General features: G+C 31.2%; 1 protein-coding gene across 1 annotated transcript in view; it reads right to left on the bottom strand.

The window, feature by feature from the left end:
• Window positions 1-11,097, bottom strand: part of LOC111089517 (adenylate cyclase type 10-like) — a 30,254-nt gene extending 19,157 nt beyond the window's left edge. Inside the window, exons 1-5 of the mRNA XM_022402164.1 lie at window positions 11,052-11,097; window positions 10,630-10,782; window positions 9,262-9,495; window positions 6,185-6,280; window positions 845-916 (exon numbers count right to left, since the gene is read on the bottom strand). Of these exons, the coding sequence (XP_022257872.1) occupies window positions 845-916; window positions 6,185-6,280; window positions 9,262-9,495; window positions 10,630-10,782; window positions 11,052-11,097 (601 nt within the window). The remainder of the gene's footprint in view (window positions 1-844; window positions 917-6,184; window positions 6,281-9,261; window positions 9,496-10,629; window positions 10,783-11,051) is intronic.
• Window positions 11,098-14,251: the final 3,154 nt, after the last annotated feature.

The raw sequence follows: 14,251 nt of genomic DNA, 5'->3' as shown, positions 1-14,251 counted from the left end.
AGAATAGACTTAAATCTCCAGTATGTTATTTTATTATCCGGACAAGGTATACTTACTTTCCTTCTTTACTTGGTATACACGATGGTAGAATAGACTTAAATCTCCAGTACGTTGTTTTATTATCCAGACAAGATATACTTACTTTCCTTCTTTACTTGGTATACACGATGGTAGAATAGACTTAAATCTCCAGTATGTTATTTTATTATCCAGACAAGATATACTTACTTTCCTTCTTTACTTGATATACACGATGGTAGAATAGACTTAAATCTCCAGTATGTTATTTTTTTATCCATACAAGTTATACTTACTTTCTTTCTTCATTTCGTATCAGGTTTTGTTATACATTCCTAGTTTAGCCTGAATTATAGTTTTTCATATTTTATAAGTGTAACAGCACAGACAAGGGAACAGAGCATCAAACATATTTCATAACTTATATTTGCTCCTATTAAGACTAACACTACTTATTTTACATTGAAATGTCTCTCACAGGAAAAGTTCAACAACTTGAACAATTCATTCTACTTGTGTAAGAGTTTTCTAAATGAAAATTTTATGCATATTGATTGAAATTTGATTCTTATCGTACTGCTCAATAAATCATTGAAGAGTATATGTAAGGTTAATATTATTAGAATTAATGTACTAATAAACTCAAGTATAATGAATGCAATGAATACTTCCTTTAAATAGTTCAGATGGTTCTGTAGGAAAGTATCCTACCTGAATGTGAAAATAAGTAACACTCATATTAAAGAAACTCAGGATAATATTGGTTATAAGGGGAAACAACACTGTAAAATTATAAAAAGTGTTGAATGGTTATATTTATTCTTACCTTTGAAACAGAGATTACTAAAATAACTTTTACCTGCAAACTTAATGATATCTCCGTTGGCAGAAATAATACCTAACAAAGACAAAAAGAAGTATGACATTTTACTGGTATTCTTCAAATAGTAAGTATGAATTGTATTATAATACATATACTTAGATAGATCATTGGTGCTCATTTATAAACCATACAAATACTTGCAATCAAATTCTGAAGATATGCTATAATGAAAATACATTTTCTGTATTTCATATATAAACTGATGCAAAATTATTTTCGTGATCCTGTTGGTGAAAAACGTATACCTCATTTATGGTTCAAATTGTATAATTTAAAAAAATGCAGATTAAGAACATTAGCTGTATTTTTTCAAAATATATGACTAATAAACATTATTGAGCTTATTAATCACAAAACTAAATTAAAGAGTTATACTTGTAGTGAACAAATGAATGTTTGCTTCCTTATAACAAACAGTTTTAAACATAACAAATTACACTTTCAGCAAAAAATGATAAACTTGTACTCATCATGTACAAAATTATCTAATCAGCAAGTCAAAAGATTAAAAGATTTATTAAACAAAATTATCTGTTCAGAAGGTCAAAAGATTAAAAGGTTTATTAAACAAAATTATCTGCCTAGCAGGTCAAAAGATCAAATATTTATTAAACAAAATTATCTGCCTAGCAGGTCAAAAGATTAAAAGGTTTATTAAACAAAATTATCTGCCTAGCAGATCAAATGATTAAAAGATTTATTAAACAAAATTATCTGCCTAGCAGGTCAAAAGATCAAATACTTATTAAACAAAATTATCTGCCTAGCAGGTCAAATGATTAAAAGGTTTATTAAACAAAATTATCTGCCTAGCAGGTCAAATGATTAAAAGGTTTATTAAACAAAATTATCTGTTCAGCAGGTCAAAAGATCAAATACTTATTAAACAAAATTATCTGTTCAGAAGGTCAAAAGATTAAAAGGTTTAGTAAACAAAATTATCTGCCTAGCAGGTCAAATGATTAAAAGGTTTATTAAACAAAATTATCCACTCAGCAGGTCAAAAGATTAAAAGGTTTATTAAAATCACATTAATTATAACTGTCTGCTGTTTCAAAATCCCCAGTCTTCATTTTATAGGTCCTTTCTGATTGGACCATGGAGTCATATGGAGTCAGTCAGTTGAAATTGATTACCTACAAGTTATCTATAGTTCTTAATTAGTATTACCTCTTAAATCAAAGAATTATCTCTAATATTAAAAGAGTCAGTCAATTAAAGGTGATTACCTACAAATTGTGTATAGTTCTATTCTGAACACAAATTGACAAACATTGTCAGTGTCCTAAGATTTTATGACAGCGCTACAAGTAGGGTTACACACAGTACTGTAATGCTGTCAAACAATACCACTCCTACTTTACCAGGGTTATTTATGGTGGTGTTGGTGGCCTTCTAGCATCATTCACGGCTCCAGATTGGTCATGAAAGGAAAACAATAAGTGAAAAAAAGAAGTAATGTGCAGATTAGGGTAGTTGTGTACTTTAACTGTGGGAGTGTTAGTCCAGTCAAATATGGTCTTTGACCACATGTGGATGTTATTGTGATGTATAAAAGTGTGAAAGTCAAACCAAAGTTCAAAGTTTAGTGTAAATGAACAGTTGTTACTTCCACCTGGTATTATATAGCTGGACAGTGCCTTTGGTCAGTCTTCCTTCCTGGATGGCAGTTCTCACATCAAGGAATAAGGAACTTAACTGAACTTGTTAGTTGTCTTCGTAAATCCCTTAGAATGTTTTATGAAGGACAATAATGTTAAAAAATGTAGTAACCCATATTCATTCATCATTTATATCTGTTATGTATTGTAGTGTATGTATGATCCACATGATGGGAGCACCTGTTTTGTTAGTTCACTGTATTCTCCTATAGATGTCTCCACCAATATAGGATAGATATACAACATCTATATTTGAAACAAAGTTATGAATGTAAAACAGAACTCAAAGTAAAACACTTATGGAAGTCTTGTTTCTAAAAAAAATATTAGTTTATAGTTGTTGTGAATAAGTCTTTATAATGATGGATAACAAGAGATAAATTTGTATTAGTATATTATATATATAGAATTTTATATGGTATTTTGTAAAGATAAAAAATTCAAGGATGTAAATATAATAAATATTTATTATATTTAGATAAACTCTGGCAACCAAAACTGACTGTTTGTTGTAAACTTGATTTACTTAATGCAAAAGACAGAGTATAAAAGAGCATGTAGTATCCCAAGTCTCAGAATACAAGGAAAACACAGTTATCAACATGGACCTAACCTATAGAAAGATAAGGATAGGCTCAAGGGCCTAATGTATAGAAGGATAAGGATAGGCTCATAGACCTAACCTATAGAAGTATAAAGATAGGCTTATGGACTTAACATATATAAGGATAAGGATAGGCTCATAGACCTAATCTATAGAAGTATAAAGATAGGCTTATGGACCTAACCTATATAAGGATAAGGATAAGCTCATGGACCTAACCTATAGAAGGATAAGGATTGCTCATGGACCTAACCTATAGAAAGATAAGGATAGGCTCAAGGGCCTAATGTATAGAAGGATAAGGATAGGCTCATAGACCTAACCTATAGAAAGAGAGTGGTTTTCACCAGATGAATGTTAGACAAACATTTTATGATTAAAAAATTCAGTAAAACAACGGCCAGGCATCCAGTGGGATGGGGATTAATGTTAAACGAATTAAGCTGATTGAAAATTAAAAAATAAATAAAAATAAATGTTGCAAAAATATTAAATACTAAAATAAATTAAGCTATTCACGATACTGAATGATTACCAGAGAACACATGGTCAGCAACTAGAGTACTAATTCTGGCAAAGACTTCAGGGTACGTCTTTACCCTTTAAAAACAGTTGAAAAAGAAATATAGGCTCTGAAGCAGCAACTTACTAACAGTCACATGCTCTTGATCAATCAAGTGAAAAAATCTTAAGAAATTCTTGATATATTTCCTATCCATGTGACACCCACAAAACAGACGAATGCTCAGGATGAAGTTAGCTACAACATAAGTACCACTCGACATAGTAATTATCCCATATATGGTTATCAAGAGTAACACTAAGACAAATTTCTCATCTGACTAGAACTCTAAGAAACATTAAGTGAACTTGTTACATAATGTAAATACCAAAAATAAATGATTTCAATATTTACATACATAACCTTGAACTTTGAGTTGTTGAAGTTTTATTGATCTGGTGAGCAATAAATCCTATATTGGTCTTGGTTATATGAAATCATTTTTTTTAAACTGAAAAACATGGGATTGAACAGTGACTTTAATGAAGATAGAATAGAGTGTGCGTGAAAAACAGTGACAAAACTGGGGTGGTAAAGTGACTTTGAAGAACACAGAAGAGTATGTAAGTGAAAAACAGTGATAAACCAGAAGTGGCACAGTGACTATAATGAAGATAGAATAGAGTGTGAGTGAAAAACAGTGATAAAGCTTGGGTAACACAGTGACTTTAATGAACATAGAACAGTGTGTAATTGAAATACAGTGACAAAACTGGGGTGGTACAGTGACTTTAATGAACATAAAACAGTGTGCAATTGAAATACAGTGATTTTAATGAACATGGAACAGTGTGTAATTGAAATACAGTGATAAAGCTTGGGTAACACAGTGACTTTAATGAACATAGAACAGTGTGTAATTGAAATACAGTGATAAAGCTTGGGTAACACAGTGACTTTAATGAACATAGAACAGTGTGCAATTGAAATACAGTGACAAAACTTGGGTGGTACAGTGACTTTAATGAAGATAGAATAGAGTGTGAGTGAAAAACAGTGACAAAACTGGGGTGGTAAAATGACTTTAATGAACATAGAACAGTGTGTAACTGAAATACAGTGATAAAGCTTGGGTAGGCACAGTGACTTTAATGAACATAGAACAGTGTGTAATTGAAATAAAGTGATAAAGCTTGGGTAGCACAGTGACTTTGAAGATGATAGAACAGTGTGTAATTGAAATAAAGTGATAAAGCTTGGGTAGCACAGTGACTTTGAAGATGATAGAACAGTGTGTAATTGAAATAAAGTGATAAAGCTTGGGTAACACAGTGACTTTAATGAACATAGAACAGTGTGTAATTGAAATACAGTGATAAAGCTTGGGTAGCACAGTGACTTTAATGAACATAGAACAGTGTGCAATTGAAATAAAGTGATAAAGCTTGGGTAGCACAGTGACTTTGAAGATCATAGAAGAGTACAAAAGTGAGACTTACAAATACAGGAGCTACTAAGTTTGAATTGCATAGGGTTTCAAACACAACTATGCAAGACAAGCTGTTATAATATACAAGACTGTTCAGTTTAAGAGTTGTTATTTAGGGATTTAATACTTAATTATTATTATTTATTTTTCATAACAAGAGTGTTAAAAGTTAATTATCTTAAAAGCAATAGTTATGACAAGTTTTGTTATATAACTCTGTATAAGTCACACATTGTGTATGTAGTTTAATTATTCTACTAAACTTTTGTAATATTGTTCAAGTCATTTTACTCAAAGCTTTTAAGTCTTTCTTGTCATGTTTAATATTGTTGTTATTAGAGGGCTAGGTATTTCTAGATTTTTTTGTTGCATGTTATAAATACGTGCAGATACAGAGTGCAAGAGGAAGAAGTTAGTGAAGTTATTAGACTGCATGATTGTCAATTTAGCCATAACAGGCAAATTCTAAAGTGAAAATATCATAGTTTGTATTGTAATAACAGATATAGTAGATAATAATTTGTCTTGTCAAAGGGTATTCTAAAGTAACTGAAGCAGCCTGTGTGGACTTTGATGAAAAGGAGACAATTATTTAAAGCTCTGGATACAATTGTGGTAACAAACAGTTATTGTGGTGATTTTGAAGTGAATTTATCACAGCTTGTATTCTAACACAGAGATAGAGAAGAATAATTCGTTTTATAAATTGGGTTCTAAAGTAACTGAATCGGTCTGTCTGGACTTTTGATGTAAAGAGAATTATTTAAAGCTCTGGATACAACTGTGGTAACACACGGGATAATATAGGTGAATTTATCACTGACTGTATTGTGATAACATACAAGAGAAGAAACAATTTGTTTTGTCAGTTGGGTTCTAAAGTAAATGAACCAGCGTGTGTGGACATTTGATGTAAAGAAAATTATTTAAAGCTTTAGATTCAACTGTGGTAACCAGTAGTATACCAATTTGTTTTGTACATACAAACAGCAAGTAATTTACTTAAACAAAATTTAGAAATACTCACGTGCCACAACAGCTCCTATGTAATCATTTAAAGTTCTTGTTAATTCATCGATTCCCCGACTACTGTTGGAATATATTTCAGTAAGAGAGGTAAAACCTGTAAATCATATTTCATTTCTAATGACTGGAGTTATTTGAAGAAAACGTTAGTTACTAACTTCAATTTATATACCTTTACATCTGACTGCCTACATAGATTTAGACCTTATTATGGTATATTTTATTATAGTTTTATGGAATGATCATAATTGTGTTACAAATATTTTTCTAAACAAAGAGTTTCAAGCTGATTAGGTAAACTTGCTTTTGTTCAGAAGCTGTACATGAGCTTAGACCAAACTGTGTTTATTTAAGACTTCCCCCTTTTGCACACTTGCAATCACAAGAACATGCACAGTTAAGGCTAACATATGAAATTTGAGTGATAATCTATAACCTTGGAAACAGTAAAAGTCTGGCTGAATGACACATATATATAACCTTGAACACAGTAAAAGTCTGGCTGAATGACACATATATAACCTTGGAAACAGTAAATGTCCAGTTAAATGACACATATATAACCTTGGAAACTGTAAACGTCCAGTTGAATGACACATATATAACCTTGGAAACAGTAAAAGTCTAGTTGAATGACACATATATAACCTTGGAAACAGTAAACGTCTGGCTGAATGACACATATATAACCTTGAACACAGTAAAAGTCTGGCTGAATGATACATGTATAACTTTTATATATGTGTCATTCAGCCAGACTTTTACTGTTTTTAAGGTTATATATGTGTTAATTCACTTAGACTTTTACTGCTTCCTTTCCAAGGTTATACATGTATCATTCAGCCAGACTTTTACTGTGTTCAAGGTTATATATATGTGTCATTCAGCCAGACTTTTACTGTTTCCAAGGTTATACATGTGTCATTCAGCCAGACTTTTACTGTTTTCAAGGTTATATATGTGTCATTCAGCCAGACTTTTACAGTTTCCAAGGTTATATATGTGTCATTCAACTGGACATTTACTGTTTCCAAGGTATACATGTATCATTCAACTAGACTTTTACTGTTTCCAAGGTTATATATGTGTCATTCAACTAGATGTTTACTGTTTCCAAGGTTAAATATGTGTCATTCAACTAGACTTTTACTGTTTCCAAGATTATATATGTGTCATTCAACTAGACTTTTACTGTTTCCAAGGTTATATATGTGTTCATTCACTTAGACTTTTACTGCTTCCAAGGTTATACATGTATCATTCAACTAGACTTTTACTGTTTCCAAGATTATATATGTGTTCATTCACTTAGACTTTTACTGGAATGATACATGAACCATAAATTGTGTGGGTTTTGCACTTGCATAGAGCAAAGTTATCGAGGTTGTGAATCACTGTGATTTATAGTGTGTATTAAATGTACTGACTGTGAAATTATTGTGTATTAAAAGTTGTATCAAGAAAGAATAAACTGGTTTAATCAAGAAGGGACTTGTATCACTCAAGTTCCAGAAATTAACAAACAAGCAGATACGTAACAATACGTACATTCACCATGTTCATGAAAATATGTTTAGAAACAATTCTATACAATCTTTGAACTGTTTTAGAATCAACTTTTAAATAATTGGGAAAATAAGTCATCCAATATACCAAGGATAACAGTACTCTAATATTTTTCTACAACTTTCCACTTTACTGTATATCAGTAGAGAAGTCAGTATTTCATTTTTATTGTTAAGTAAAAGTGGAAGTCATACATTTTGAACAGTTCAGAAGCACAAAACTATAGATTGTATAAAAATTCATCCATATCTCTTTCTCACAAATTTTAAAAGCTTGAAAAGTTTCAAAACTAATTAGGTGTATTAATTAATGAAAAATTTCACTAATTTACAGAATACATTTTTATAAAGAACTATAATTAGTAATGGGTAACTTTTGTCTTCAATCTACATTTTTATCTTTCAAGTGCTATGTACAAATATTTATATATATATTCAAGATATAAGAACAGCTTCTATACAAAAACTCCATCATATAACATGATAACCATACATGAAAGACAAACAAATTATACTAGCTTAGAGTGGTAAGTATACAAAGTCTATAAGATTGAATCCTATTTCATGTGGAAACATCTTAATAATTTTCAGTCAGAAGTAGATTGGGTGCTCAGTTTGTCCTACATCCAAGCTATCAATCAAACTAATGTCTCACATCTAAACTGTTATTCATCCCAAATTTTATAATAAGCTACCATTTATCCAAATATCACAGATCTAAACTACTATGTTTCCCCAAATGGGATTTTCCTTTAACAGCTAACTTGTTTAATAATTCCATTCAATTTAATAATTTCTACAGGTTTGTTTTACCTCAAAGCTACACATTAGGCTATTAATGCTGTGTCCACTGCAGGGTTTTAACTCTGAATTTTAGTGCTTTAAGCTTATTACTGAGCCACTGAGTGAGAATATCCCAATAAGTGCAACAACCTTATGACATATGATCATATACATGGTGACCAGACAGTTTGCTACTGAACATTTCGCTACTGGTCTTTTCATTACTAGGGTTTTTCGCTACCAGGTTATTTCACTACCTGATAATTTTAGATCATAATCTCCCTTACATATCTTATTTAAGATCATAAAATAAAAATATTTCATCAGTATTAGTTCATTAGAGAAACACTCCAGTCAGTAATATATTAGTAAATATTTCTTCAATATTAGTTCATTAGAGAAATACTCCTTTAAAATAAAAAAAAGGCTCTTATGTTGTAAAACATTTTATTCAAAATAAAAGATCTGATCTTTTTAAAAATGATTCAGGCTTTCCTCAAATAGTTGTTGAGCCATAATGAGTTATTTATATGTAGCTGAAACAGGTAGCGAAATACCCTATTAACGAAAAGACCAGTAGCGAACCGTCCTAGAACCCATATACACAGGATGGTCACTTACTATCTACCAAGTATTTTATCTATACCATAATAACACATATAACATATTTCTCTACTTTGAAATTAAATACAATCACTCCTGTCTCTGTATCAAACATTAAATGTTTCACCTGATATGTCGGCAAACATAACTATCCCGTTAAATTCCTCAGCCAATGGTATGTTATTTAGTTCATTGTTCTGTATCTTTTCCAGGATCAAGTCTGGGATAAATGTAGCTGGAAACTGGTGAATGTTAATTTGAGTAACAGAAAGCACAGAATCTGCAGAGTGTAAACGATCTTCTAAATTTTGATCTTCTTGGTTAATTTGAAAAATGTTCATCAAATTTTTAGATGTCAACTCTGAGAAAAATAAAAATAACAGTGACAAATGACAATCACAAATAACAATGAAAATAACACTGATAAATGACAGTCACAAATAACAATAAAAATAACAGTGACAAATGCCAGTGACAAATAACCCTGACAAATGACAATCACAAATAACAATGAAAATAACACAAAAAACAACTACATTTCCTACATAATACTTATTTGTAAGCCTTCAAATGTACTTGTTTAAGTTCAAGTTGTTCACAAAATTTCATACTAGTGATAGCTAGTAGGCTAACCCTTTAGAGCACTTGCCTTGTGAACAAAAAGTCTCTTCAGTAAACTCAGGAGATAGAAAAACAGAAGCTTCTATTAAATTATCCAAAGTATATTAAAGGGACATTACAGGCAAATACAGGAATAATAAATATAATCATCATGAACAAAGATGAGACTTGTAGTGAATGTCTTGGAGGACTAATCTACAAAAGTAGCACATGTAGAAAGGAAGAGATTTTGAAAGCTTCCATCTTCAGACTTGGAGGACTAATCTACAAAAGTAACACATGTAGAAAGGAAAATATTTTGAAAGCTTAAGCTTTCAAAATCTCTTCCTTTCTACATGTGCTACTTTTGTAGATTAGTCCTCCAAGTCTGAAGATGGCCATCTTCAGACTTGGAGGACTAATCTACAAAGTAGCACATGTAGAAAGGAAGAGATTTTGAAAGCTTCCATCTTCAGACTTGGAGGACTAATCTACAAAAGTAGCACATGTAGAAAGGGACAGATTTTGAAAGCTTTCCATCTTCAGACTTTAGCTCCAGACAGATACATTATGCAATATTTTAAGATCAAATTATGAAAATGCATCAATGCATATTAGCAAATATAAGAACATTTCCTCTGTGTTGTGCTTTACCTGGTGAAGAGAAAAATTAATTCAGGTAGTTACATATATAAAAAATTCAAAATAATTCTGACTTACAGTATAAATAAATTCTTACCCAGCCTCAAATACATAGAAATTTTGAAAATGAAAGGAACAAGTTTTGGGGATTTCATACAAATTCTATAAAACAGTACAAGTTTGAAGGCCTGTACTTGTCAATACCATATATGATGTCAGGAGGAATTAAATAGCTTCAAGAAAAACATTTTACCATTCTTCATGGTTTTCCATGCAGATTTTCCTGTAAATGATAGATCAAATGATTCTTGCTCTGATGTCTTTTTGTCTTCAGACATATCTATAAATAATTTACAAACTTTCTGCCAAGGGCTTGTCTTCATTTTCTTTTTCTGTGGAAAAAATGCTAAAAGAGAAAAAAATTCCAAAAACATCCTACATTCCATAAAAACCAGTTGTGCTGAACAATATGCCCAAAATATTAATTTGTATTTTATATTTTGAAAGCTAAATAGGTACATATGTGTTTTATTGCATGTGTGTGTATATATATAACATTGAGTCTTAACATATATATATCTATATATATAAGTTTTGAAAAATATGTGAAATTTATTCACACTGTTGTCTTATTTAGATAAGTAAAATCTATCAACATTTTAAATCGATTCAAACCTGCTATAACATCGTAGTCCACAAAGTCTGCTCGAGAACTGTCCATTCTTCCGCTGGAATAGAAAGTAGCTATATGTAGTATAAAATTGATGATATAAAAAGTGCATTATTCCATCTTCCATACAGAGATATCCATATATAATTTTTTAGACAACAGAACACAACATTGCAACGTTCGAACCAGATCCCTTACAGGAGATGGTCATAGTTTTTTTTAAACAACAGTATCCACTGCTAAGTTTTTTCATCCTAGAGAAAACTATATCACAAAGGATTATTTAAAGGAACAGTACTGAACACTGCATTGTTTCATGCCTTATACAAGAGATGGCTGTATAAACCAAAGTAAACTGTATGCTACATTGTCTTGTACGACAGGAGTGTGTCCACAAAAGGTTCTTTAAGACATCTATACTGAATCACAGTCTGCACCAGTTATACACTTGATTTACTCAGGCTTTGTTCAAAAGTAATGGTGAGATACTTAAATGTTGTTCAACCTTAGCAGTTACTAAAGTATCACATTTTAGTTACCTGTTGTTCAACATTGATGTATTGACTCATCAGTGACACACAGTGCTCATGAATAGTTCACTAGTGTCCTCATGTATTAACTCATGAATGACTCACAATGCTCCTGAATAAAATGCTAGTGTTCATTATAATTAATCAGTGACACACAGTGCTCATGAATAGTTCACTAGTGTCCTCATGTATTAACTCATGAATGACTCACAATGCTCCTGAATAAAATGCTAGTGTTCATTATAATTAATCAGTGACACACAGTGCTCATGAATAGTTCACTAGCATCCTTATGTATTAACTCATGATTGACTCACAATGCTCCTGAATAAGATGCTAGTGTTCTTTAAAACTCATCAGTGACACAATACATAAGGACACTAGTGAACTATTCATGAGCACTGTTTTATTCAGGAGCATTGTGGTCATTCATGAGTTATGCTAGTGTTCTTTATAACTCATCAGTGACACACGGTGCTCATGAATAGTTCACTAGTGTCCTTATGTATTAACTCATGAATGACTCACAATGCTCCTGAATAAGATGCTAGCATTCTTATGTGTACCTCATAACTGTAATGTACAATCAACACATTGGGTTAAAACTGTCTCTTTCTGTGCATGAATGTGATGCACCTTGTAAGGAAACATTCACAAAGTTGACTAAAAAGCCTTACAAACAGTTGATATTAAAAAATCCAAACACCAAACAACATTGTGAGTACAGCTGCACTCGTGTGGCCTTGTGCTGTTCCAGCAAGACTGATCTAAGTGACAGTTTCAGTACATACTGATGGTCTGTCTGTATATATGACTTATTATAAAAGCAATCTATCTCGTCAAATACTTTTATGAACTTGAAAAAGGCCAGCTGTGAAAATTAGGTACTCTATAACACTAGTAAGAGATTTCTCAGTATTGCCTCCTTTGGTGTGATAACATTTCACTAGCTACTTCTCTGCACACTTGTCATCGTCACATTGGCTGAATAAGCTGCACTGTGATTGACAGGTTAGTTTATACCGATGAGATATAATGTGAAAGAAACCACAGAAGGGGCAATGTGTGACATTTTAATCCACACAGTATATTTAATATCCCTATTCACCTTCCTACGTCATACAGTTTTTGAGACATAACACACTGTACTATGAATCTTTTTTTATAATCATCTTGTAGGACTAAGTATAAAATGTTTTAAGAAAATATGTTGGAACTTAGTAAGGTATCTCTGATTGATTAAACACTGCTTTTAAAAGCAAGTTAGAGCCAGAAATTGTCAGTATGAAACTTTATAAAACTAAAGAGAGGCCAAGATATTTCTCAAGATCATCAGAAAGTTCTCACATGAATGCAATAACAACAACAAAGTTCGTTCTTAACGAGAAGCTGACACCATTGTTTCTAATTGATCTCTTTTCAAACCTCAATATTTACCATTTGTACAAAGGCAACTTCTTGATAAAGTCTTCTCAGATCAAGTTTTTTTTTAAGGAATTATATATATGCTTGTTACCATATGGCTTTTTAATGTTACTTCACATGCTGCAATGTATCTGATCGCTTCTTTTCTGCTGAAGCATATATAATATAGTATATTCTAATTTAATTTTTAAAAACTGAAAATTTACGTTGTGCATGTTTATTTCTGGATTCCATAAATGTTTCAACTGTGTTTATTGTCTATTGAAATTTTAAATTACTATACAGCATTTTTCAGAATAGCCCTCCACTTTTCTTATAATTGATTTTTAATAACAAATCATAGTACACACATATGAGATAGGTGGAGTTTTTAACATTTTACTGTATCATATGTTACAAATAAAAATTGATATTGGTCTATGAAAGTCGACATGTTGTAGATTTGTGCAGTATTATATTATTGACCATGCTATGGTTCATACTAATTTGTTAATTTAGTACAATATGTTTTCATTTAAATCAATAAATGCTAATAACATTGCTAGGCATTTGAACTGAAGCGAACATTAGGCCTACTGTTAGGCCTACTGGACTGGCATTACAAACCTATATAAATAAGCTAAGCGCCTTAGATTCACAGTCAGAAGTTTAATTCCACCAAATGTGGTTCCTCTCATCAAAGTGACTCTTTAGAATAACCATCTTAGTGTTGATGCTTTTTATTTTAATTATCTTTTATTGAAGTTTAACTCACTTAATTTCAAGTAATTACACGGTACTTAGGCTTAACCTAAGATGCCCTAAATAGGCCTACGAATTAACATTAATAATTAGGTATTTCCCACAAAATTTCATAACATGAAGCGAGAAAAAAAATGCATTACAGGCTGGATTTATTTAACATAACTCTATAGAGCTTGGTCCTTGTGAATTTTGGTTGACTTGCAATAGCCTGCAGAGTAAAAGTACAGTTTAATTAATTACATAGATAAATTATTATTAAATATAGCCTTACTAACTATACCCTATACAAGTTATATTACTACAACTTCCATACCAATATAATATTAATAGGCATAAACTAAAATCTCTCTCAACTTCTCTTTAACTTAAGTTTTATTATAAATATAAGAGCTTGTGAGTAGAACACTTCAGGCGTTATAAATTTGCATAGACTTTAAAATAAGCCTATATCTGGAGTGAAAGAAATAAAGAAAAGCTGCTGTTTTGAGAAATTGTGGTTCTTACGG

Source organism: Limulus polyphemus, unplaced genomic scaffold (genome assembly GCF_000517525.1).
Source record: "Limulus polyphemus unplaced genomic scaffold, Limulus_polyphemus-2.1.2 Scaffold6494, whole genome shotgun sequence".
Taxonomy (NCBI): domain Eukaryota; kingdom Metazoa; phylum Arthropoda; class Merostomata; order Xiphosura; family Limulidae; genus Limulus; species Limulus polyphemus.
Note: the sequence above shows the minus strand (reverse complement) of the source record. Positions and strands in the feature narration are given on the sequence as shown.